Source organism: Eleutherodactylus coqui, chromosome 2 (assembly GCF_035609145.1).
Source record: "Eleutherodactylus coqui strain aEleCoq1 chromosome 2, aEleCoq1.hap1, whole genome shotgun sequence".
NCBI classification, from domain to species: Eukaryota; Metazoa; Chordata; class Amphibia; order Anura; family Eleutherodactylidae; genus Eleutherodactylus; species Eleutherodactylus coqui.
The window spans coordinates 118,800,835-118,828,057 of record NC_089838.1 but is presented as its reverse complement, the minus strand read 5'-3'; the positions used below and the strand labels follow the sequence as shown (position 1 = coordinate 118,828,057).

At 42.3% G+C, this 27,223-nt stretch overlaps 1 protein-coding gene across 3 annotated transcripts in view; it reads left to right on the top strand.

Annotated features, from left to right (window-relative positions):
• Positions 1-27,223, top strand: part of CDK17 (cyclin dependent kinase 17) — a 136,427-nt gene that overhangs the window by 83,186 nt on the left and 26,018 nt on the right. For 2 of the 3 annotated variants that reach the window (XM_066591456.1, XM_066591457.1), the window contains exons 3-6: positions 2,662-2,826; positions 16,412-16,545; positions 25,896-26,021; positions 26,432-26,488. In XM_066591456.1, coding sequence (XP_066447553.1) covers positions 2,662-2,826; positions 16,412-16,545; positions 25,896-26,021; positions 26,432-26,488 — 482 coding nt within the window. The remainder of the gene's footprint in view (positions 1-2,661; positions 2,827-16,411; positions 16,546-25,895; positions 26,022-26,431; positions 26,489-27,223) is intronic. The other variant, XM_066591458.1, reaches the window with a different exon arrangement.

Genomic DNA, 27,223 nt, shown 5'->3' with positions numbered 1-27,223 from the left:
CCCGTTTTCTGGTGTAAAATTGAATGTGCACTGACATTCGAAAAGCATCTTGTTTCTGAATGTCATAAAAAATGGCATAATTGTCACAATCGATCCCTTTTTCTGCCATTTCGTTCTGTTAAAACAAAAAAAGTGGGAAACTAATCTAGTCATGCGATAATGTTCAACTAGACGTGTGCCCTGTTGAAGAACATGGCATATGTGCACTACAGGAATCTATTACCTTGCTAGTATTAAAGCAACCCTTCAAGCTCTGACAAACAAATCTGTCCGAATCACTTCTCTGACTACCCGATGCACACTGTGCACTAGTAAGCACTGGTAGTCTAACTGGCTACATGCTTGGCAACAGAGCGGGAATTTAAAAAACAAAGACAGGAAGACTGCGGATGACCGCATGTGTGAAACATGCTGTCATGCACATCCAAAATCGCTGCCAAACACAGCAAAACGCCATCTCGCACAGCGGTAAAGTTTTGCGTTATTCACGTACCTTTATGTGAGCCCGGCCTCAGACTAATAATGAATACTAATGCACTGTGTTCATCAGGTAGTCAGAGAAGGGGGTACCTTTTTAAAGGGATTGCCTCACTACCATTCTGACCGTCTTGGTTGCTGCTGATCAGCACATGTGACTACGGAACCAATCGGTGGCTATAGAAGGGCACTGCTCTGGCCAACGATTGGCTGCAGCAGTCGCATGTCCTGGTCAGCAGTAACCAGGGAGGACAGAGTGGCCGTGTCTCTCCCTCCAGATTTCGGAGGTATCCCCTTATCTGCCGCACATTGCTTGTTGCTGGTTTTTACTGCTTCAGACACTGTGGTACATGACAGCTACAGATGTCTGGCATTACATTGGTTCAGATCCACCTCTCTGGTAATGACACTGATAGTACTGCTGTTCATTTTTAGTCACTAGGAGACGTGTTCTACTCTGTCGTCTCGTACTTGGACTGGTTTTGTTGCTTACTGTATTCTACTTCTTATGCAGAAAACCTTGTAATCAATACGTTTGTCAGTGATGTATTTGCTGCTTCTGCCAAGGTATTCTAGCAGCTCCTTGTTTGTACCGACAAGGTAGATGCACTTCTCAGGAAGCGGGCTTGTGGCACTGAACTAATAATACGCTTGTCACGGATGGTTAGGTGCTAATTTTCACATGCAAACATGATGGCTTTGCAACATGTAGAATACCACAGAATGTCACCACTAGAAAGTTTTTGCCTATGTCTGTTTTCTCACCTTATTTTAACGTTGACTAATTTAGGCTGTTATTAGAACATAGCTTGCATCCTGTACTCTGCCCTACAGTGATGAGCTCCAGCTAATAGAGTCGTCATCTAGTCGGCTTAACCCAAGCCAAAATGAGCATAGACTCCCATGGTGATGTCATCTTGGTTCTGTAGAACAGCACAGGGTCCCTGATACAGGCACTAAAATGCCACATATTTTGACCATGTTGGACAGCTGAGGATTTGTGCTGCTTATGCCTTTTAGTTTACAGAGAATTGCCTAAACTGAACGCAACTTGCAGGAATTTGATATTTATCAGGGGGAACTTCCAAAATGTGATCACAAACAAGGTTTTTCTTTAGTGACTGCATACAAAGTTGTTGAAAATAGTGAGAAATGGAAATGCAAAGCGTATTATTACAAAGTTGCTGAGCTTGTCTGTTTACACGGATTAGGTAATCTGTCTACATATATTAGTCCGGGCTCACATCTGCGCTGGAACCTCTCTTCGGAGGTTTTATCGCAGCTCTGGCACAAAATACCAGAAGAAATAATGCTACATACAACGCTTATTCTTCTGGTAAACCACCGGGCAGCTGAAAACAGAACCCCCAGATGTGAAAGCAGCCTTAAACTATGTTGACATTTGTTTTTGACCTTTGTTTAACGTATTGCTCCAGGAAGAGCTAGCAGCGTGTACTTTGAACACAGGCTGTGACAGATGCCTAAGGGCCGGTTCAAATCACATTGAGGCTAAATGTTAGGGGGCGTGCCGATGTAAGCCTTCAATAGAAGACTTCAATGTATCCCACTGTATAGACCTACAATGGAGTATGTCAGCTATACCGCCCTTCCACCTCCATTCTCCCACAAGCTGGAGATGTAACACACCACTCTGCAGAGTGGCGTATTACGGAAGACCCACCATCTGAGGAAAGAGAAAAAGGGGAGCCGCTTCACCCGGAGCTCCCTCTGCTGGTGGCCACGAGCCTTCAAAAGGATGACTGTCAGCCTGCAGTTTTTCCCCATATATCTGCCAAAAATTTGATGCATTTTATTTTAGCGCAGGTAATATCAATATAGGTGATTAAACCGCCGGTCTTGATAAATTTTGGCTACAATTTGTTAATCTGTCACATCAGGTACATCTGTAAAATTGCCGTGGACGCTGGGACTCTGTAGAAAATGACATTTTATCATGTTTGCTAAGGTTCTAATGCGATACACACTGTATAACATGCCGAGCGCAAGGGATTCTTTATGATTGGGATTACAATCACTTTCACTATGTCTGTTGATTTTGATAAGATGGTGCAGACAGTAATTCAATTCTTTTCTTCCTCCTTTTTTTTCTCCTTGGGCCTCTACTTAATCTACAATCTTCCCTTTCCTGCTGGATTGGATCTTTGTTGCGTGTGGGATTACTAGAGCCTATTGTGAAGAATGGCAGGCCTCCAACCTCTCATAGCATGCACTCCTTCCTCCATCAATACACAGGATCCTTCAAGAAGCCACCACTGAGAAGACCACACAGTGTTATAGGTGGAAGTCTTGGCTCATTCATGGCTATGCCCAGGAATGGAAGTAGACTAGGTAATGTCTCTTTTTATTATTATGACACACACAACTGTCATTCTGTCGCCTGCTGAGTGACTGACCGTGGGAATGTTAGCAAGTGAGCGCAGATTACTTCCTGAACAAGGAGCTCTGTCCCATTTTATATAGAATTAGTAAATGTCATTCTTCTTAAATATTACCACAAATTCCTCAAGACTTGTGTGTTTCTAGAAAGTTGTGTTTTTAAAGTATCTTCCAGATGGTACTATTTGTAAGACTGCTGTCACATCATTGTCTTTTTCTGTTTTTCAGTTCTGTCCTAAGAGCAGAAAAACTGAAAAAAAAAATTGTCCAGTAATCTCTATTGATTTCAATGTCACTTATTTAGTTTGTTTGCTTCCATTTCATGTAGTTTTTGTGACGGGGGAAAAAAAACATTTCTGGGTTTAAAAAAAAAAAAAAGAACCTGGTTAGAATAAACCTTACCCCCGCTTTCTTTTTCTTGTATTCAATGGGAATTATGGGGGACAGACAAACGGAAACTAGTTTGTATTCCATTTAACAGGTCTGTTTTAATACAGCTGCCCAGGTGCCATTGTAAAATACAGCTACATTACAAACAAAAAATTGATTAGTTAAAAACTGATTTATAATGGATGTCAGATGCAAACAGCAACTATTTGTTTCTTGACTGATCCATTTCCATCAGATAGACATCTGTTTGTTTGATCGCTATATACTAGCCACTGCAGAGCTCCAAGGTCCTAGCAGACCCTTCTCAGCTCTGTTAGTGACTACAGGGGCATGTTTTCCCCTGTAACTGTGTCTCTGATGGATGCCCCAATTACAGTTGAAAAGTATGAAGTTGAAAAAAAAAAAGACCGTGACATAGATGGTAAAAAAAAATCGTTACATAAATAAGTTAAAAGCAATTTACAGAATGAAATAAAAGAATATAAAAAAGAAAACCAAACGCCAACCAAAACCGTCGCCATATGCGAACTGCAGTCCAAAACCATACAAATTTATATATCAAAGCGTTCGAAACAAAATTCAGCCATTGGCATACTGTATTCTAGCATAAATATACTATTTAAAAATGTTATGGTTTTTTTTATATTTTTTTAGCATTTTACCGCAAATAAAACAAACAAAAAAGTGTCAGTGAAAAAAGATATAAAAAATAGCCCTATATGTCCTTGGAAAAACATGCAGCAAAAACAATTCTGGTAGCTAAAGGGAAAAAAATTAAGGGGTTAAGATTAAAAAAAATATGGTTTTGTTAATAACTGTCAAAAGAACTCTGATGTGAACCCAAATGTACGTAGTGAGTTAATCTATTCGTTTTCTTCCGATATAGGGATTAATACTATGAAAACTCTTTGTGATAACTACCTGCTCTCAAAGAATTTATACAGAATGGCCGGCTTCACAGGACTGGCTCAGATTCCACATGCGGGATCTCGCAGTGGATTCCGGTGGTGAAGCCGGCCAGGGACCCTATGTACCTGATTATTCTGCATTGCGTATGACCGCAAAGGCTTGCCGTCTGTCATGTGCAATACAGATTTGTCTGCAATGTTTGTATTTCCCGCGATGACGCGGGTACCCATGGCCCATACGCAATGTTAATTGTGTATGGGCTGCGGTTTGGATGGCCTCCATTGACTTCAATGTAGGCCATCCACATGGAGTCCGCAGCAAGAAAAAGCATGCTGCGATTTTTCCTCCTCTCCCAGATTGTATAATTCGTATCAGTGAGTGTGCATTGCAAAGCATGCAAATTTTGCTTTTTCGCTCAATCGTTTTGCTGCTGTTCATCTACATGGATTCCAATTGCGGGTTCTGAAATTGGAAACCAGCCGGTGTGTGGTTTTATGGCAGAACTGAAAGTCAGTTAGAGGGAATCTGGTCTAGATGGGCTTCTGATTGAGAAACTTCACTATCTAAAATAAATCAATAAATGTATAGCGAAGCCTTAGCACATGACACACTAAGGCGTTTATATGTGTGGACCATAGAGCAGGACTTCACACCTAACTGTTAGTTACCTAACTGTTACTATAGAAGGCACTATGCCCGCACTCACCAGCCAGGAGGTTGAGGAAGAATGATGCAGTCTCCCACTCACCATCTAAGGATGCTACTCTATACAGTATCTATATTCATTATAAAACTTGATCCTGGCAGATGACTTTGTATCTTTGTACCAACACATTATAATTCTGCTTTAGTGCATGTTAAAAATAAAAGTAGTCGCCTGGTGCAAGCACCGAGTCGTGACAGACTCCTAAGGTGACGTCACATCGTGACATTTTCTTGGCAGACTGGTTTGCTTCCCTAGTCATCTTTACCCTTGGGGACTGCATTCTGCTGCCTTAGCACCCTGCACCACACGAGGCATGTTAGCATGGCATAATCCACGTTGGACTAATCCGAAGCGCATGTGCTGCCGATCTGCATTTACAGATGGTATAAAAATTGCTACAAAAGTAAGTGTTAAAAAATTACAGAATAAAATAATATACACACAAAAAAGAAATGGGTTCACATGAAGATTAGACCCTTCCAGTGGGACTTAACTAAGTGCACATTATCCGACCCAGAACCCCCCATAAAAAAGTGACCGCTGTTTTTGCTTTGCAATGTGAATATCTTATCCACGCCATAGCTTATATGGGAATGCAAATTTGATGCAGAATTAGTGCGGATTGCATTTTTCATCCTAGTCAGTTTTTGCTGTGTGACCAAGGCCTTACTTATGTGGCTGATCGGGACAAATTGGCTACCTGTGCCACAGTTAATTAAATCCCATCATCAATGGTGCTATAGTACTGTTTCAGTACACTATCATATGCTAGCTTATCAGTCACTGAAGAGGCTCCTATGAAGCGCACACATTTTGTCTGTTCTTTTAGTACTTGCCAATATGTAGGCAGCTTATGATGTGGTTGCCAGCTTCCTGACCTCCTAGAACACATGCAATTCCAAATTTCATCTAGAGGCTTTGGTATTTTCACAAGGCTGTAGCTTGTGTGTGTGTGTTGTTTTTTTTTTAAATGATATGGTTCTCATAGGGAATTTGCCATCCGAGGCAAATTTCTTGATCTTTCATGATAACGGCATCCGCGGCCTCCATATACTGGTCCGATCATCTGGAAACAGACATCTCTGGCATATGGAATGGAATGTCATAAAGGGGTTGTCTGCCAAACATATCTCTTATCCACATGATGGGATCAGATAGTTGTGGCCCCTAAGGTCACTGAATGAATAGAGAGGCAGTGCCAACGCTCTGCATTGGTTGACCTTCATGATTGGTTATTTTCCTCATGGTTGGACCTCCAATCAAGCCAACAGTTATCCCTTCTGCTGTTGTGGTTAAGGGATAACTTCATTTTGTGGGACAACTGCTTTATTCAACATTACAATCCGTCCCTAGTAGTATCTGACTTTGAAGATAAACTGTCCCCATGAAAAATGGTTCTGAGCTAAATGGCTGCAGTAACGCACATGCCAAACAATGTAATCCTAAATGCGAACTCTGAATTCACTTCATTACCGTACAGCGTATGAACTATCTTCCGGTTTGTTGCAGAGAAGTGAAAGTGTAGTCATGCAGTACTATTTCTCTGTGCTCTGGAGCGCAGAAGATGCATTAGTGAGCACGGACCATTTTCTGACTTCTTGCAAGGCAGTGAAAGTGAGTTCAGAGATAAGAATTACATCTTTGGAGTCTCTCCAACTATCCACACTTAATAGTGACTCAGATAATTCTCATGGTGACAAATTCCTAATAGGTGTGTTCTGTTGGCGACTACACCACATGTTACAGTAGACCCACTGTTGGCTAATATCTCCCATTACATTAGTTTCCTCACGAGCTGTTGAAATTGTGAGCCACCTTGTTTACATGGACCTATCCATGCCGGCAGCTTCTAGTAAAGTTTACATGGATGCCCACTCAGCATACATCCGGCTCATGTGGAAGTCAAAGAAAGTGTGTTTTTAGAAAATAACCTATTAAAGGGGTTGTCTCGCGGCAAACCTCAAAATTTAACCTTACCCCATTCCCCCTGTCACCCCCCTGGCATAAAATAGCAAATTAAAGCGGTTTTTAAACTGCTTGCTACTCACCGATCCGACGAAATAAGGACTTTAAAAAATCTTCTCCCAAAGATGGCCGCCGGTCCTTTCCCAGGGATGCACTGCGGTTTTCTCCCATGGTGCACCATGGGCTCTGTGCGTTCCATTGCCGATTCCAGCCTCCTGATTGGCTGGAATCGGCACACGTGACGGGGCGGAGCTACGATGACGCGGTGACCAGCTCTCCGGCACGAGCGGCCCCATTAACCAGGCAGAAGACCGCACAGCGCAAGCGCGTCTAAAAAAGCAAGAAGCCAGCGAAATTAGACGGAGCCATGGAGATGTGGACGCTAGCAACGGAGCAGGTAAGTGAATAACTTCTGTATGGCTCATATTTAATGCACGATGTATATTACAAAGTGCATTAATATGGCCATACAGAAGTGTATAACCCCACTTGCTGCCGCGGGACAACCCCTTTAAGTTTTTATGTTAAACATACACTGATGGAAATTGGAAGTGTTAAACCCAGAAGGAATATGTGGAATTTCATGACACATGGTAGATATATTCAAAGTCATACCCAGAATAAATGATGGCAAATTGAAATTAATCCAAGTTATATAGGTTTTTAGTACACGTTTGAGTAAGAAGTGTGCCCACCATGAGCACTCTTCCATTCTTGTTGGGGTATGTCTCTCTGTGTGTGCAGTCAGTTGTTGTACAGTTTGTGGTGGGTGACCATGTTATGTAATGCATCCACTTCCTATAACATCCCAGATATACTCTATTGGGGATAAGTCTGGGGGCCACACAGGCCAATCCATGAATGGACAAGAAATTACCAGCTTAGGAAAATGTGCAGTGGACCACAAATAAAAGAAAAATATTATGAGTGAAACTTTAAGAGTATAGTCAACACCAATTCCTCTACCCACCCCTTGCCAATATGGAAATAAGGAGCCTGCAAGGCAGAAACCATGCATAGAAAACTTTAAACAGCCCTTTTCTTGGTAGTCATGATGTGAAGCCTATAGAATAAACCTACCATAAGAATAAAAACAGAATATCCGTACCAGTATTTGGCTTTAATTAGTAAAGAAGTTCTTGGTAATAGTCTCCAATAAAGAATAACCTCTAGGTAATGTTTCTTACCAACCAACCGATAAATGCAGCTATGCACTTTGATGCAAGCATTGTCTGGATATCCTATGTAGAGCCATCTTGGTGGCCTTCCCTTGCAGAAGACCTACCTCTCCCTGATGGCGGGTGCGACTGGAAGGCTAAGGATTGACTAGCTGCAGTAAAGGTTTACTGGATAAGCCCCGTCTGTTGGGAAGAGCCCCTCTTTCCTCACTCCTGAATGTTTCTCATCACCATCTATTTCAGATGTGTTTAGTTGGCCGACATTTACCAGAGATCTACTGGAAGAATAACATCTCCAGCATTGACAGTGTTTATGTGAAAAGCTTGATGCTGAGCTAGTTGGCATCATCTGATACAAATCATTGAATGTTTCATTGTAAGCTTATGAATGCCAGACTGTTTGGCGTGTTTATAGGATATTGTGGCATGAGCCATCTCCTAGTTTACCTTCTGATTTCCCTGCCTCTGTATTTCTGAAGCCAGTACTCTGCTTAAATACAAACAACTACCACCAACAGACAAACATACGCTTCTTCTGCATGTGGCAAGAAGTACTGCTATTGCTGGTGTGCTTCATGTACAATGTAATTAATTGGAACGGGTTGTCTTCCAGCAGTAGTGCTATGGACTGGTTTGCCTGATACGGGGTTGTTATACTGTTTACACCATACATTACTTTATGGCTATGAGAATGCCACACTAATTACCTTATTAAAGCTTGAAAGGGGTTTTCCTATTTCAGGAATCCTATTTCAGCGAGTTCAAAATCACAAAACCATGCACTAAAGCCCCATTTACACACAAAAAAGATGATCGCTCAAAATTCGTTCAAAAGATAAGGAGAATGACTGTTTTGAGCGATCATCTTGCATAAAGTACTAATGGGCACTAATGTCAATTAGTATTTTATCAGCTTCATTTGCGTACGAATCGGCCTCGAGAGCTGTTGCGGAATTGGCTCCATTCTTCTGGCAGGGGATCTTTAGAGAAAACAATGTAATCTCTAACTCCTGTGGAGATACCAGCCTGCAGTCTGTTTTCTCTCAGGAGCTGGACAGAGAGTTTAGTGTTATCTCCTGCTCCCAGCGTGCGGTCTGAACGGTGGTTTTTATGCTGAACTAAAAATCATCTTTCAAACGAAAAGTGCACAATGGGAGCATATACACACAACGATTATCACTGAACAGCCATTGTTTTAATGAATTTTGAATAATCGTTGCGTGTAAAAGGGCCTTTACCCATAAGATGTTAATCTCCAAAATGCTCCATTCTCCAGATATTTCTTTGTCATCCTTGTTGTTTACTGCTTGTTACCAGGAAAATGGACCACTTCTATGGAAAGAGTAGAGTGCATGTGCACTTCTTTCATCTAAATCTGATTGCTGGGATCTTTGGCGCTCGTGTGTACTAGCTTTCAGCCCAGCCACTAGCCACGGTTTTGCTGTGCTGTCTTTTCATAGAAGAGGTGGTCAGTTTCCCTGGGAACGAGCAGTAAAGAACAAGAAGGCAGAGGAATCAATAGCTGCAATATCTGGAGAACGGAGCATTTTGGCAATATGGCCTAAAATTAGAGATGAGCGAACACGTTCGGCTCCGCCCCTTTTTCGCCCGAACACCGAACTTTGCGAACACTTCAGTGTTCGGGCGAAAAAGTTCGGGGGCCGCCGTGGCAGCGCGGGGGGGTGCGGCGGGGAGTGGGGGGGAGAGGGAGAGAGAGAGGGCTCCCCCCTGTTCCCCGCTACTGCCGCCCGCGCCGCCGCGCATCTCCCCGCCCCCCGGCGGCACCCGGACACTTACGCGCGAACACTGCAGTGTTCGGCAAAGCCGGTGTCCGGGTGCGGATGTGTCCGTAACGGACACGTTCGCTCATCCCTACCTAAAATGCAAGATTTTTTTTTCTCCCAAATGTTCTCAAGTTCCATCTTGAATTTCTTTTCTTGTTCAGTAGCTAAACAAGCTAAAAGCATACCAAAACACTTTTTTACTTAAGGAAATTGCATGCACAGCAATTACTTAATATATACAGATTATATGAATCGTATTGGATGGGTTCTGATCATCTGTACATATTTTAAAGGGAGCCTGTCGCCACCTTTGGGGCCATTAAACCAGCAGCCCACCATTGTGTAGCTACCCTGTATCCCCGAAAATAAGATTCTTATATTTTTTGCTCAAAGATTTAACTTTTGTACATGTATAGCTGCCTGGACACTATTTAAACTGACTTTTTTTTATTAACTGTCAGCAGGGCTTATTTTTGGAGTAGGGCTTATATTTCAAACATCCTCAAAAATCCTGAAAAATCATTTTGCAGCCTCAAAAATCCTGGGAAGTAATGCTAGGGCTTATTTTCAGGGTAGGTCTTATTTTCAGCAAAACCGGGTAGGTTTAGCTTTCTAAAGATGCTTCTGCAACTAGTGGCTTTCTCTGCATTATCTAGAAAAGGGAGATATAACTTACTAGAGATAAATCCGGGACTCTTCTCCATTGGCATTGACATGCACAGTGAACCAGCTTCACAAGCCCTCCATATCTGTGGAGAAGAGCCTTGGACTTATCTCCAGTAAGTTGTAACTTCCTTTTCAGATAATGCAGACACCCGCTTATTACATGGGCATTTTTAGAAAGTCAAACCCTGCTACATAACAGCAGGCTGGTGATCTAGTGGCCTCTTTTAAGGAATGTGACTTGGGGCTCATGTCCGCAACCATGTTTCCACCGCGTATCACGCGAGTGTTGCATGGACACATGATACACAGTTACTGGAGTCAGTGAAAGTCAATGGGCTTTCATTGATCCATGCACACAGGTGTGTAGACACTGTGGGAATATATGCCAGAGAAATAAATCGCAGCATGCCCCATTTCTCTGCATGTATGTGTTCTAACACTATGGTTTTCGAGTGCTGTCTGCTCTATTTTGCATGGCTTTCTACTCTATGTATGCTTTCCAATGCCGCGATTTTCAAGCAGTCTGTTCTATTTTGCCTAGTTTTCGCCCTTTTTAACGCACCTCGTCACCCATCACAATGATTGGGTGTGTTAAAATGCTCTGTGAATGCTGTGACAGAATAATAATAATCGTTAAACATAATCCGCAGCGCTTGACATGTTTGAATACTGTGCCGACGCCGTATGTGAGTGGCCTAAGACGAGCATCAAGCAACCTTTAATGTGGTCTCACTTAAGTGCTCATATTATGGCTATGACAAATGGAAACCCTCCAGTTTCTACTGAAATGAACATAAACAGCTGTGGAGTCCTATGGTGGTCTAAGTTCAGCTCAAATGGGAGGAATTTTAGAATTTCTGTGGTGTTTGGCTGTAATTATGGGCTCTAGAGTGCAGCAATATTGCAGTCCTCCGAATAGAAGCGTTTTCCTTAGGCCGCTGGCACACGACCAGATTTGAGTTGCGGAATCTGCAATTATGCGTGGACGATCCACGGTATTCCGCATCCATTCAAAGAATAGAATATTCGCATGTCTGCTCACATAAGTGGGCAATGATTGCACATTTCTGAGAGCAAAAATAAAATCTCAGCATGTTCTATTTTAGTGTGGCCTCCACACGGACGGTTTCCATTGAAGTCATTGGAAGCTATACAACCCGCGGCCCATCTGCACTTGACATTGTGGATGGGCTGTGGGTAACTGCATCATCGCCTAGTCACAGCGCTGGGAAAACAAAGATTTAAAAATGTGGAATCCAAACCTGTCATGTGCAGCCAGCCTTAAAATCCAGTCGTGAGTTAGGATTTTGTTTTTAAACCGGTATTTAACCCATTAAGGACCAGGCACTGTAAATATATGGCGCCTGGTCCTGGGCTTAAAGCAACGTCAATAGTAAAATTATGTCGGCGCTTTAAGCCTCCTGGCTCTGCAAACAATTAGAGGCAGGAGGGGTTATCAGCTGTTAGTTATACCTGATAACCCTGAGGAGAAGGCAGGAGGGGTTTTTAACCTTTCCTTCCCCGAGTACACAGCGCTCAAAGAGCACTGTGTACTCCTATAGTGAAAGTACAGTAACTTTCATTACGGGAGCCCGAGAGGGGGTGGGGGGTCATGTGACCGCTGGGCTTTCCTGCTACAGCAGAGCTGGAGGGTCATACTAGACCCTGACCAGCTCTGCCAGTGACTGTCACTACAGGGGTTGCTTTCCCCTGTAACTGGGGCTCCTATAGACGCACCAGCTACAGTGAGAAAGTGTCAAAGAAAGGAAAAAAAAAAAGTGAATGTCCCCAAGAAGCCTTACATGACGTCATGGGGGACACAGATAGTAAAAACACAATTACATACATAAGTAGAATAATATTACAGAATAAAACAATATATACATAAGAAAGAAAATGACACAAAGCAGACGCCAACTAAAACCGCCACCTTATGCACCCTGTAAACCAAAACCATACATACTATATATCAAAACGCCCGAAACAAATAGAGGAACCCATTCCCATACTTTATTTTAGCATAAATACACTAAATAAAAACTACCCCCAATAAAACTAAAAAACGGGAAAAAAAAGTCAGTGAAAAGCATATTTAAAAAATCGCCCTGTATGTCACGGGAAAAAAATGCAGTAAAAATAATTTTGGTAGCTAAAGGAAACCAAGTAGGGCAGTAAAACCGCCACATGGGTAAAATCCCTAATGTGTCTGGTACAAAACAGCCTGGTCCTTAAAGGGTTAAAGGTACACCACAAAAATGGGAACAAGCAGCGACGTTGGCTAAGGCAGCGCATGCAACTAATTAACTACTATATTCAAAATTGATGGTTACTGTGTTGTAGTACATTCTAAAATACAGTATAAACCTTTTAGTTCCTACTTGCTCTATAGGAACTTCTGTAATTTATGGTAAATCAAAAATAGCATCTTGTAATATCCAAATAGTGGCTCGGTAATGTCCTACAATGTGCTCATCTTGTGTTAATCTTGGTTAATGAAGGCTACCCCTGGTCTAGACAAGGACACTATAATAATGGAGCAAAGTCCAATAAAGGGCACAACATAAACAGTGTTGGATTGTAATTAAATAAATATAAACTTGGATGACGGTATCTATCCTTTATGTTGGGGAGGACAAAGGTTTCATGTTCCAGATAGCTTCCTGCCTAGATGAGCACACGGATAGAATGTAGACGCCGGTCGTCTTAGGATTTCTGCGCCGCTGTGTCAGGACTTTCTCGGTAATACCTGATCATGGCCTTTTAATCCAACAAGCCTTTTTGTTTCCTTAATTTAGAGCACAACTTCAGCAGTCGGATAAGATTAGACTGATTCTTGCAGGATGTCAGGGAGGATACATTGTGAGAAATGTAGAAAGAAGTTGTTACTTTGACTTTGGCTTTATAATGAATCATTCTTGGCAGAGATTCTCATGGCTTTGTCTCTTACATGTCTGCATTCCCGGCCCAAAACTCAAGGTTACCTAAAGAATAGCCCAACAGAATTGGGTAACTAAATAGTAAGACTTGAGGGGAGGAAAGGGTGTACAGTCTAAGGCCTCTCTCACACAGACGTTTTTGTACAGCGTTTAGCGCTGCCTTTTCAGCACTTTGCCAAATGCTGCACAGTGCTCCCATTCATTTCAATGGGGATGTTCACACAAGCGTCTGCAACGTTGCGCTTTTACAGCGATGCAAGTTCTATCTTTGGCCGTTTTCATCCCAGCGTCGCCCATTGAAATGAATGGGCAGCGGTTTCAGTGCTGCTGAAAACGTGGTAGCGCTAAACGCAAGCAGTAGCTGCTTTACAGCATGCTGATAGAGACCGATCAGCTTTATCGAGAGTTCACAGCAAGATACAGCTGATACTATTGTTTCAGCAGTATCCCTCTCCGTGAACACAGACGGGGTATGAAAAACAGAGCGGTCCAGCTGTGTTGTCTTCTGTATACCAGCTGAGCACTCCCTGAACGGCCAGGGTGTGAAGAACACAGCGGTCCACCTGTGTTCTGCATACCCTGCTCGGAGCGCTCAGCTGTATACCAGCTGAGCGCTCTGAGAAGAGAACAGCTGGATGCAGAAGACAAGGGCTCCGCTTGTCGTCTGCATACCCTGCACGGAGCGCACAGCTGTGTAACAGCTGTGCGTTCGGAGAACACAGCAGGAATATACAGAAGACAGCTGGAGCTTAGAGCACAAAGTGATCGCTCAAATAGCGGTTTGATTGACGGTTTTGAGCGATCACCCTGCGCTGTAAATGCACACAACGATTAACCCTCAAAAGATGTCTTTTGAGCAAGAATCGTTGTCTAAACCAGGCATTACTCCGGATGGATTGACTGAGGCTTGTTTTCCATCCCTGACAAACCATTTCATTACTTCATTATTTTTGTAAAACAAGAGACACTTGTCTTGTATTTTCTTCTTTTTTTTTTTAAACTAATTTAGCAATTTTATGAAAAAGCTTCTGCAAACACAAGCAAAATCTTTGGTGCATACAACAGCAATCATTATATAAAACAAGCGCTCAATGGGAAGCCTCAGTGCTGTAATTGCAAAAAATTGGAATGCCATTACTGACAGAAGAATCATTTATACAAGTGAGATGAATGATGCAGCCTTGTATTGCTGCTTGCACAAACACGACACTGAATATTTCCCTATGACTAAAACGCCTATGTGTGTAGGAATTGTTAGATGCTTTACACTAAGGGGGTCTCATGAAGACAACCCATTTCTGTTTACCCTATTAGGGGTCATGAACATTATACAGAGGTCCTCTGCATAAGCTTAGAACAGAGAGCTTCCACGCTAGTGGCCCTGGACTATCCATGTATAGATGTAGAAAACCGTTAAAGGGATTGTCCAATTAGGGTGACAGTGGGGGAATTAAATAAAACTCGCCTCTCTGCTGAGAGAAAACCACTTTGGTTTATGCGATCCTATGCAGACAGCTGCAATTTTGATCGCAGAAAACTTGTGCGATAAGAAAATCGCGGCATGTCCTATTTCAATGCAAGCCACTCAGAGGCTCACACTGCCACGTCATCACTGACGCCCTGGCTCTGCGATGTGCAGCTGTGCGCCAGCAGGCACATCCGCAGAGCCGAGCAAAGACTGCGGACAGCCAGAGATCACTGCAGGGGCACGGGCCGCATCTCGCTGCAAGAATCTCAGTCAGAATCTGACCCGGCCGTCTGCATTCACCCTTAAAGTGAGTTATATGCTTCATAAGGAAATAACATGTAATTTTACATGTTTTATAACTACCTTGCTTTACAAATCTACAGAGATGTAACTTTACCTGTGGTCCCCCCGCCTTTCTCGCTTAGTTCTCAATGTCGTTGTTTACCCACGTGACCACTGCAGCGGCTATAAGGTCCAAAAACAGGATGTCCTCAGTGACATCTTGTAAACGGGCCTTGGTCTGCCCATTACGAGGCTGATAACTGTATATGGGACTGAACCAGTAGACCCAATGGTCGCCCAGGTCACATGATGTGGTGCTGGAGCATTGAAATGCCGCCCCAGCACCACAGTGAGGAAATGGTTTGGTAGGAGGGGTGATCTGTTAAATGCACAGTTTTAGTGGTCTTAAAATTGGCATGCAACACAACAAAAGACATTGAAAATGTTAATTAACATGACTTTTAAATACTTAAATTCACACACATTTTTTAACATCTCTACTTTGATGGTCAGTCATGCCTATGGCTGGCCAACATATACAGCAAAGCTACATCTCCACTGCAAAAATGTAAGCCGTGTTGCATGTTTCACCAGTGAAAACTTCCAATCCCCAGCGGTTTCCTGCAGTTATCACCTGGCTGACTTCGGGCTGGCATTGCAAGAAAACCCTTTCACACTTTCTGGGTGGAAATGCTAAATTTATAGTATCATGCAGTGCTTCTACTAAAGTGAAAAATGTATAAATTGGTGAAGGTTTGGTGTAGAAGAGAACCTGCTAGAGCCCTCCATGTACTGTTGTGGTGCCTGTCCCTATTGAACAGGGTCAGTCCCTGGTGCTTAGGACCCTTGCAGAGCCTAATGACTAATCCCAGGGTAAGCAGCCACACAGGAAAAGGGGAGTAGATGATGCTGAAGAGCAAACCGGCCTAACTACTGGAAGTGCACAATTCATTGCTGTACAGATCCAGACCCCATGTGTAATGTTTGCTGTGGTTTCATGTTTTACTGCCTGGAGACAGTTTTATTCCCATTCAACTACTTTACTACTTTAACTTTGTACTTTTTTCTTTTGCTCTTATAAATCCATTGAAGACATAATCCCTTTTTGTTTTGTTTTTCTTTAACAATCCATCTTACTGATGTCTGATGGATTTCTCCAAAGACCACACACAAGGAAAAAGTACCAAGTGCTTGTATGGTACCAATGGAACAGGTCATTGCTCATTTTTTAAAGGGTTTTCTTTTTTTTTTAGACATTGTACATGAAAATCTAAAAATGGGATCAGATGGTGAAAGCGACCAAGCATCTGGGACCTCATCAGACGAAGTCCAGTCACCCACCGGTGTTTGCCTCAGGAACAGAATACACAGGAGAATCTCAATGGAGGTAATATGATGTGGCCCACAATTGACTGACTGTAATGTTGTCCGTGTTCTCAACAGGCGCTGGGCTCATTGAGATCAGGGATTAAATTTTTGTATACACTCTAGCTTTCGCTTCTTCTGGGTAATATAATGTTCAATCTATTTTTATTTAAGTTTTCTATGGGATAGGTTACAGAAATTTTCAAAATTTTAAAAGTTTTGCAGCACCCATAAAACATGTAGAATAAGAAAACATAACTTTTTAGCATAATTCTTTGAACCAACATAAATGGGCCGCCTATTGAAAATCCATCTGATAAAACTATTGAAAGTGCATAAACTTGGGTAATAAATCACTATAAAATGTTTTGTATTCCTATAACGGTAACTGGGTGTTTACGCTAGCCAAATTCTCATCCTGCTAACCGCAGCAGCAATGATCCCTTAGTGGAGTGCTTTATGTGACCTGTTGGCACAAAATTGAGATTGGGCTCAACCTGGATACTCAAGATTGACTTTGACTTGACTTCCTTGCTGATCAGCTATTTGTTCGTGTGACTTGTAAAGCTGCTCTTAGTGCTTTTACTTGAATTTCAACTGCCCTTAGCCTGGTTTTATAGGGCTGTACTTCAATCTGTCATCATGACTCCAAATTGCTGCTGCTTGGTCATCTGTTGCAAACAGACTATTCAACATTGGTAATCTTGGGATTCCCTCGGGCTCTGCAATTCAGACTACCTCTATTCTCTCTGCATGGTTTAAGCTGGGTCATGACACCAATGAGTTATGTCATGACCTCCTATCTTTAAATGAAGTATTGCAACCAAAGAGTATGCTACTTTCTCCAATTGACTGAGTTGTCCATGACTATAATTATCCAAACTATGCAGAGAGAAGAGCAAAGGCCTTTACATCTCAGGACTAAAGGTAAGTAATAGAAGTGGAAACATTGCATTTATTGGCAGAATCAGAATACTGTATATACTCGAGTATTTTTTTGTGCTGAAAAAGCCCCTCTCGGCTTATACTCGAGTGAGGTAACAAAAAACACAATACTCGCCTCCTAGCCGACGTCTGTGTCCCCGGCGCGATACTCTTCACGGCGGTGCTCGATTTTTGAATTACGCCATCGTCAGCACTGTGTGAGGAAGTGCTGTGATTGGATCAAGCGCCAGCCATTCATAGCCGGCGCTCGATCGTTCACGGCCATTCAGTGAATGACATCAGTGATTGGTTTATCGAGTGCCGGCTGGGATTGGGTTGCGCTTGATGCAATCACAGTGCTGACGGCAGGGGAATTCAAAATCGAGCCAGGGAGGTGACAGCAGGGAGACGTCTGAAGCAGCTTAACGCACCGCCGGGGAGAGCATCGCGCCGGAGACACAAACGCTGGCTGGGAGGTGAGTATCGTGGGCTTATACTCGAGTCAATAAGTTTTGCCAGTTTTTTTTTTTTTGTGGTAAAACTTATTGACTCGTCTTATACTTGGGTCGGCTAGTACTCTGTATATATTTGTCTGTGGGTTCAATTTAAAGGAAACCTGTCACCTGCCTAAAGCACCATAGACTAGACTAACTCAGGGTGGTGGTGGGGCGGGTGACAGGAAGCCGAGAGCTGTTATTTTTTCATAGTCATCCACTTCCTGGTTCCTGTGGTGCCCGCCTCTACAGGCAGAGCGCCAGATGAGAATTTGACTATATTTTTCAGAATCCTGTGTGTGTGCTCTACTATAAAAGTCTGTGGGAGAGCACTCACACGGGACTCTGAAAAGGGGTTTTCAGCTGATGCCTGGACCTTACAGGCCAGCACTGCGGGAAGCAAGTGAATATGAAAAATATAGCTCACTGTCACCTGTCCTAACCGCACCATAAGATAACTTATGGTGCTTTAAGCAAGTGACAGGTTCCCTTTTTATGATTTTCCAGGACCCCAACGAATTTAGTTGAAGGCAGGGATTTAAATATAATAAAGGAAGCATAACTTGCCTGTTCATTCTGCCCCCATTTTAGTGCCACTGCTGAAGTGCTTCCTGCCAGTATTTGTTTTTCAGCACTGCAGCAATGATATCACAGACCTGCACATATATTACCCCTGAGGCCACTGACTGGCTGCAGCAGTTACATGAGGAGTCTAGCATGTGATTGCTGCAGCTAGACTGGTCCTCCAAGTAAGTCATCAACAACTACCCATGTGTCTGCTGATGCCAGTGATTGGCTGCAGCAATCGTATGTAGTTGATGGCATCACCACTTCAATGCCGGGAAAAAAACGTGGCATAGAGCACCAGAGCAGTGGTGCTGGAATGGGGGCAGAAAGAACAGGTAAGTTATGCTGCTTTTATTTTAAAACTGTCCTAATCTTTCGTTAAATTTGTGGAGGTCCAGGGAGTGATTATACTACATCTAGTCTGTTCTAGCTGTAAGTAGAATGAGGCAATTGATATATCCGAAAACCAAGCTTCAGGAGCAATGTGGAGATGAGTCAGAAGTGCGAGCGAATGGGCTTGTAATTCCACGTAGCCTACTTGTATGGGAATAAAGTAGAAAAGTTATTGGTATGTTCATCCAGTGTCACAGCCACCTTTAGTTATGTCACTCATGACACGTTAGATATGTTATACACCTATATTTACATAGTGACCATATTTCTCACATCTTTAATATGTGTATCAAATCCTCATCAGTCTGTAATGCTTTGCACAGATGCCATGAATGATAATTTGGATGCCAAAATTTAGAGTACCCAGTCATCACCAAGTGGATCACCGTAATTATAGTAATTTGTCAGATCTTTGTGACACCTATTCTTGTTAATGATTACAGCGTACCTAACATTTCAGAATAAGCTTCCTCATGTACGTGAGGAATAACACTATTGCTGGCCACTATATGACTATAATATATTTTCACTATGCAAGGTATATCTGATTTTTCCATAGTCTCAGGACTACGGGGAGGATCCTGTTGTGCTGTATGTGCTGTGCTCTATAGACTGGACACAGAGAACTGCAGACTCTGATCTCTAAGTGTCTGTAACCCACAGACATAAAATCATCATGTAGGACAGTGTACAACAAGAGTGGGCAGTGGAGATGTCTATAGCGGAAACACCGTAAAACATGACTTGCAGGCTTTTTTAAGGGTCTCCCCTTCCCGAAGCTCTCTACATTTCGGTGAGCATGATGACTCAACCCGTACCCCTGTTCTAAGATCTCCATGCATGCAGTAGGCCGCAAGTTGAAACTGCCTTCCGGGCCCGGAGAAACAAAGATGACTATCCCTTCTCTGACTACCTGATGCACACTGTGTACTAGTATGCATTGCTAGTCTAAGACACTACATGCTGCTCGGACTGGTCAATCAAACGAGGTGTAGTGTCCTAGGCTAGTGATGTATTCCAGTACACAGAGTGCAACAGATATTTGGGGAAGCTGGTGCAGCCACCTTTGTTTCTCCAGGGCTGGAGGGTCTCTGCAAGAGGAAGGGAGCCAGCGATGGTTTAGGTAAAGTAAATAGCAGATTTCTTGGTTGTCATGCTGGCTAACATATAAACAAAAGTTGTTTAAAAAGTTATTGTCCATTTCAGCTAATAGCAGTGTTGACACTACTCAATTCAAAGTGCAGGAAATTCACTTTTATTCACCATCATTTAAATTACTACAATAATGGAGAACTAAATGGCCTATTCCTGTCAACCATCCGATATTTGGGGCATTGCCAAAATATTTTAAGCTCCTAAGCTTATATAGAGATATTTACAAGTTTTCCTTCTGCATAAAGCTTTTGATCTATCCAACTTGATTGAGCCTTCCTTGAAATTGTTCCCTACATTAAGTTTATTGTAAGGTACTTTGATTTTCCAAATTAGTTTGTGCAAGCCTTATTTAACTACAGGAAGAGTCTGTAGAACCTTATGTTGGCTTTAATATGGCAACACAGCAGCAGTTTCTCATCCGTTTTATCTGCTTTTCATTTAGCGTGTGGTCTTATGTCATTAAAGAACAATTTGTCACTGTTCATTCGATTCAGATTTAAGATCTAAGATAAGTTTATGTTGAAGTTAAAACTCCTGTTATGTTCTTTCAAACACAAGTATGGTTTCCACATTGATTGTGGCGGAGTTGGACGCCATGGTTGGAATATGCTGCTCTCTACTGGAATTCTAGGAGTACTTCAAGTACCCTTATAACATATGACCTCCATTTATCTCCGTTGGCAATCAATAATTGGTAAATTAGGCTTTTTGTTTCCTTAGAAACTGAGAACAGCTCTGCATATCAAAAGTGAGAAGAGGTGAAAAATACAGGATTTCTGCAGATAGTGTAATCCAATGACTGCAGCTTTTTATTGGGATTTTTATATTACACAAAGATGGGAATCTCTTGGTTTGGAACCTGTTAATTATCATAAATATCAATTCCTCTGTCATCGGAAGCCTTTGCTTAAAAAGCAAAACCTACTACAGCGCCCCCCACAATTGGCGGATAGGGCTCATTAGAACACAAACGGCAGCTGTGATCTGCTGCCTTTTTTGTCTTCTGAAACCTGGTTTTGCATGGCAAACATGTGGACTTTAAAAACTGGCAGTTCTGTAAGAAATTAATAATTACATTTTGTTTTATTTTTTAAAAATGTATTGAATTACTATTTTGAGGGAAGGTTTGAAGAAAGGCAGCTATCCAGTTGTAAAATATCTATTGATCAGTGGTTGGGACTCTTCATTAGGCTGTTCGTTATTCTCTTAATGCCTAATGTATTATTTTTCCATAAACTGATAATTCAATTATCTCACACTTTCATGCTCTTTGACTTTGGAGCAGTGATCCGGAGTATATATATCTCAATAGTCATTGTCATGGAGTCATTCATCCTTAAAGCTGGCAGCAGCGCCTGCCTGGAGCACAGATATACTCAAGAGGCCACTGATTAAAAATGATGGTATACGGATCTGCACTTGAGTGTAAATCAGTACAGCTTAGCCTGTGTGGAGATACATGAATTATTGAGCTGACGTTTCCAGCCCTGGTAGAGCCATGGGTTCCCTTATGTTGAACAACTAAACATGAGAACTGACATTCGAAATTATCTCATCAGCACATTTAGAGAGGCTGCAAAAATCTGGGTCTAAAATAGATGCTTCTGGACGATTTGGGTTTCATCTTCTAGAATAATTTAACTATGAGTCTGTTCGTCAGAGCCATTTCATTAGGAGAGAAGTAGCCCAAAATCTTAAGGTTTGGAAGATTTACTCATTTTTTAATGTAAGGAAGCGTTAAAGATTGGATGGGATGATAAAGGAAAGAAATGCAACAATCACCGTGCAATGTCTAAAGAAATGATAAAGGAATATTCACTGTAGTCTTAGTTATTAGCCAGTGGATAGCGGCTGCCATGTCTGTGGTTTGGCTCTATGAAGCGTGAGTCTGCTACCGAGCGGTCAGCTCACCTGCCAGAAATGTCTGGCTGGCTCCTCTTACCGGGAAGCTACAAGTCATTTGAATGTCATGCAGCTCCCCTGGGGATTGGGAAGCTTCTACTTGAAAAGGAAACCCTTTCTATAATGGCATTAGTTTAGAAAATGACACTTTCTTCTCATGCACCACTGATCTCCGAACACATCATGTAATTTACTGCTACTGTATTCTGGTGGGACTGGCCAGCTATTCTATGTGTATGGGAGCCTCCCAACTCTCGGGAGATAGCGGATGTCTGGGGAAAGAAGGATCAGGCATGTCTGACAACTTATCGCCCCATTGAAAGAACAGGGAGGCTCAGCCAAACGCATACTGATAAAATGTCTTTTATTTTGGAAATTGCAGTTTATGGGGGATTTGGACTGGACGAATGTCGGGCAAACTATGTTCGAAACTTGTCCCTGCATATACTTGCTCCCGTGCTATTGCACGGACACTAGTATCGATTGTTCTGCTGCATAAACGATGGACGATGAGCTGATTGCTGATCTTCAGTGTAAATAGCAGCTGTTCAGTACTGAATGACGGCTGTGTTAAAGGGGTTGTCCCGAGGCAGCAAGTGGGTCTATACACTTCTGCATGGCCATAATAATGCACTTTGTAATGTACATTGTGCATTAATTATGAGCCATACAGAAGTTATAAAAAGTTTTATACTTACCTGCTCCGTTGCTAGCGTCCTCGTCTCCATGGAGCCGACTAATTTTTGGCCTCCGATGGCCAAATTAGCCGCGCTTGCGCAGTCCGGGTCTTCTGCAGTCTTCTATGGGGCCGCTCGTGTAGAATGCCGGCTCCGTGTAGCTCCGCCCCGTCACGTGCCGATTCCAGCCAATCAGGAGGCTGGAATCGGCAGTGGACCGCACAGAAGAGCTGCGGTCCACGAAGGTAGAAGATCCCGGCGGCCATCTTCAGCAGGTGAGTATGAAGACGCCGGACCGCCGGGATTCAGGTAAGCGCTGTGCGGGTGGTTTTTTTAACCCCTGCATCGGGGTTGTCTCGCGCCGAACGGGGGGGGGGTTAAAAAAAAAAAAAACCCGTTTCGGCGCGGGACATCTCCTTTAAGTCAATGGAGAGGGGTGGGGGAGCATGAGGAGAGAAATCTGCAGCTCCCCCGCTGAGAGCTAACAATACTAGCTCCCGTGCAGCAGCATGAGAGCATGTATGTGTGGGGATGAGTATCGTTTTCCTGACATTCGTCCTGTCTAATTGGGCCTTAAGTGTGTCAAGTTTATATCCCACATATTAGACTCTCAGTGGCCACGGAATATTTTTAACTCCTTATATAGCTGTCTGAAGGCTTGTTTTTTGCTGGACCAGTTGTATTTTTGAATAGTACTATTGTGGAGTGAAAGTTAAAAAAACACAATCTTTTCGGGAATCTTGTTTATACGGCGTGCACATTGCAGCAAAAATGTCATGATAACTTTATTCTACAGGTCAGTACTATTGCGACAACACAAAATTTGGGTGTTTTTTTTTCCTGTACTACTTTTAAACATTTTTTCCAAAGAGCTTTTAAGTTTGCATGACATCCTATTTGTATAGGTACATTTTGCAGTACAAAATACTTTTTCATTGCTCTTTATTACATTTTTTTTTCTTGGAGACTGGGTGTATTTTTTTTTTTTTTTTTTTTAAACCGTACAGGGTAAATAATACGGTACTTTGCTAGATCGGACTTTTAGGAACGAAGCAATACCAAATGTTTTTTTTATCTTTTATATTGAAAATGTTGTTTTTTACTTTATCACCATGTTTTTATCATTAGTAAAACTTTATTTAATTTTTTACTTTTTTTCTTTAATCGTTTTAGAGCCAGCACCTGCATTGTATGGAGTGGGATTGGCCCTCGATTTTTGCTCCATACAAACCCTAAACTTCTGTGAAGTAACTATACGTTATGGAGCATTAAGGGGTTAGATGATTACATCTGAGCATATATTTGCATTGTGGAAGTGTACTAGTAAGACTGGTTGGACCGTTCTTGTAGAGAAATGCTGTGGAATTTGCTTATTTTACCTTTTTATTTGAAGAGGTGGAATCTGCACTGAAAATATGGCCTACTTCTGCTACATTGATGACATAATTATTTGGACCAACACTGAGCAAGAACTAATAAAATTCCGTGAGAGATTCAATGCATTTCACTCCACCATAAACGTTGACATTAAGCTATTTGTATACCGAAATCAACTGTATACCGAAAACCAATTGATCGACCCACCTACCACAGATGGGACAGTTCCTATCCTAAACACATCAAAAAGTCCATCGTCTACAGCCAGGCCATCAGATACAACCGGATCTGCTCCAACCCAACAGACAGAGAGGAACATCTATACCATCTTAAAAGAACATTTATAATCAGGGCTACCATCCCACCTCAATTGATGAGCAAATCACCAGAGCCACCAGGATACCCAGAAATCAACTACTCCAATACAAGGAGAAGGGGGAAAAATGGACATGTGCCTTTAATAGTGACCTACAATTCACAGCTAGAGGTACTAAGGAAGACTGCAAAGAAACTCCACCATACCCTGCACAAGGATGACCATCTGAAAACCATATTCCCGGACCCTCCGCTTTTGTGTTACAGGCAACCTCCTAACTTGAGGAACTTTATAATCAGGAGTGCATTACCATCTGACACACAAAAAGGAACTTATCCCTGTAATGTAAGGAGCTGTAAGACCTGCTCACATGTACTGACTGCGGACAGGATACGGATCCCCAACACACAGCAGGACTATAAGATCCCTGGGACATTCGCATCTTCCATATTCAATGTTGTGTACCTGATCATGTGCAGTAAATGTCCTGTTGGAGGGCTTTACATTGGGGAAGCAGGACAAAAACTGAGAGGGAGACAATCTCCAGTCACAGTTAGGCCGAATGCACACTGCTGGGCTGCATGCGGAAGCCGACCCTGTGCCCGCCGGCGACCCCTGCGTACCTCTCTGGATTCTTCATAATCTGTAATGTGGATATGCCGGTGCACGTGCGCTGTACAGGTTATACCGTGTTGTGTCTAGGTGATGACGCAGATTCCTCAACCTTTCCGCAATGATTGCCGAATAACCACGGATCGGACAGTTCCATTGACCTCAGTGGAAGCAGCCCGCACGGAATCTGCTGGAATAGAACATTTTGTGATTTTTTTTTTTTTTTTTTTTTTAACCTCCACGAGCGGAAAATCGCAATTGATTTCCACTTGTGGACATGGAAAAGCAATTTTTCCATGGCATGTTTTATGGACAGTATCTGAAGGTGGACACCTGCTCCGGATTCCGCAATGCAAATACGCCCGTGGGCATTGAGCCTTACTGATGATGATCACACAGTTATAATAAATGAGAGCACGGCTTATCTTCCTGACTGTATACTTAATCTGTAGCTTATTTAGGTGATGAACGAAGGTAATAATAATTAACCTGTCCACCCAGCAGGCAGAAATAGTATAGCCTCTAGCTAATGCTATGCTGATGCATTATGATATTAATGTGAGAGTGAAAACAACATTTTCACCATCAAGATGGTGCCTGATGAGCATCGAACAATGAGGTGATGTGGCAAGGATAGAAAAAATGTATTTTCATCTGAGTGGCCTACGTTTTGTGCCTCTTTGGGTACAGTCAATTCACTATGTTTTGTACTACATTGGTGGCTATACATTAAAGTGCTGCGCTGTACAAACACTTTGACCTGCAATTTGATCAACACCATTAATGAACATGTTCTTAGGGAATAATGAATGACACCAAATTCATAGAATATCCTAGTTGGATCACGAAATACTTTGGAGAGTGTCGAGATCTAGATGCAGCTTTTTTGGCGACAATTTATTGCCTATGCCTCTGTATAGATTTTGAAACTGATGGCTTATTTTCTCTTCTTTAGGATTTAAATAAGCGCCTCTCACTTCCAGCTGACATTAGGATACCTGACGGATATTTGGAGAAACTGCAGATTAATAGTCCGCAGTTTGAGCAGCCAATGAGCAGGCGATCCCGAAGAGCATCACTGGTAATTTGACAAAAAAAAAATCACATTTGTGGAGTAAAATATACTGTATTTTGCTGCCATTTTCTGTAGATGTTTGTGTGAATTTCGTATGCAATACTCAGTGATATGAAGGAACAGGGAAGCAGTGCTTCAGGCTAAAGAATGGAGTTCAGTTGCCCTACTGCATTCAGTAGGAAATAACGAAAATGATGTCTAATTGTCAACAACAACAAAAAATTGCCCTGTATAGCAAATGTGTATAAATGAGCCCTTAGAGTTCCTATACTAGTGGACAGGCACACATATTGACTGGACTTTGCTAACGGTATTGTCTCTTTCTCGTTGTTATTCATCTCAGTAAGGCAAAGAAATAACATTTTGCTCTACCTACTAACATGATAATAATCTTTTCTCTTTCATTGTGATCGTAGTCAGAAATTGGGTTTGGGAAGATGGAAACGTACGTCAAGTTAGAGAAACTCGGAGAGGTTGGTAAACCATTTTTAATTGTGTAATTGGATAACCTACAGTTGATGTGGCATACAGAAGTTACAAACAAGTTATTTTTGATTGTCTAGATCAGTGTTTCCCAACTCTAGTCCTTAGCGCCCTCCAACAGGTCATGTTTTCAGGATGTCCTATAGAGAGAACTCCTGTGGCAATGTCTGAGGCACCGACAATAATTACATGTGCCATACTGAGGAAATCCTTAAAACATGACGTGAGGACCAGAGTTGAGAACACTGGTCTAGCTTTTAAAGCATGTCTGAGTAAAGCAAAAAATTTTAAAACCTTTTCCTTTCTATTTAGTTTCTCATTAAATAACTGTAAAGTTATTTTTTTGGATGACGTCTGTCTCTGGAACTGCTTAGAGACACGGTCGCCATGGAACAGCACAATAAACGTAAATTATGGTGCAGTTTCAGTAGGTGACGGGGAGCTGGGCATGTATCTCTTATTCTCGCTCGCTCCATGGTGCCGTCATGTCAATTCCACATGCAGTCTAAAACTTTTGACTCTCTCCTAAGACTGCTGTGGACAGACACTTCCTCAGAGATCTACAGGAGAGTGTGCGTATAGTGGTCTGAAGAGTCAAATTTTAAACTGCGCGGACCTCATGAGATGATACCTTGGGGAACAGGTGAGTATAAAAGATACATCCCTCGACTCCCAGTCACCTGCCGTAACAGTACCATGACTTAGTTTATGGTGCTGTTCCACGG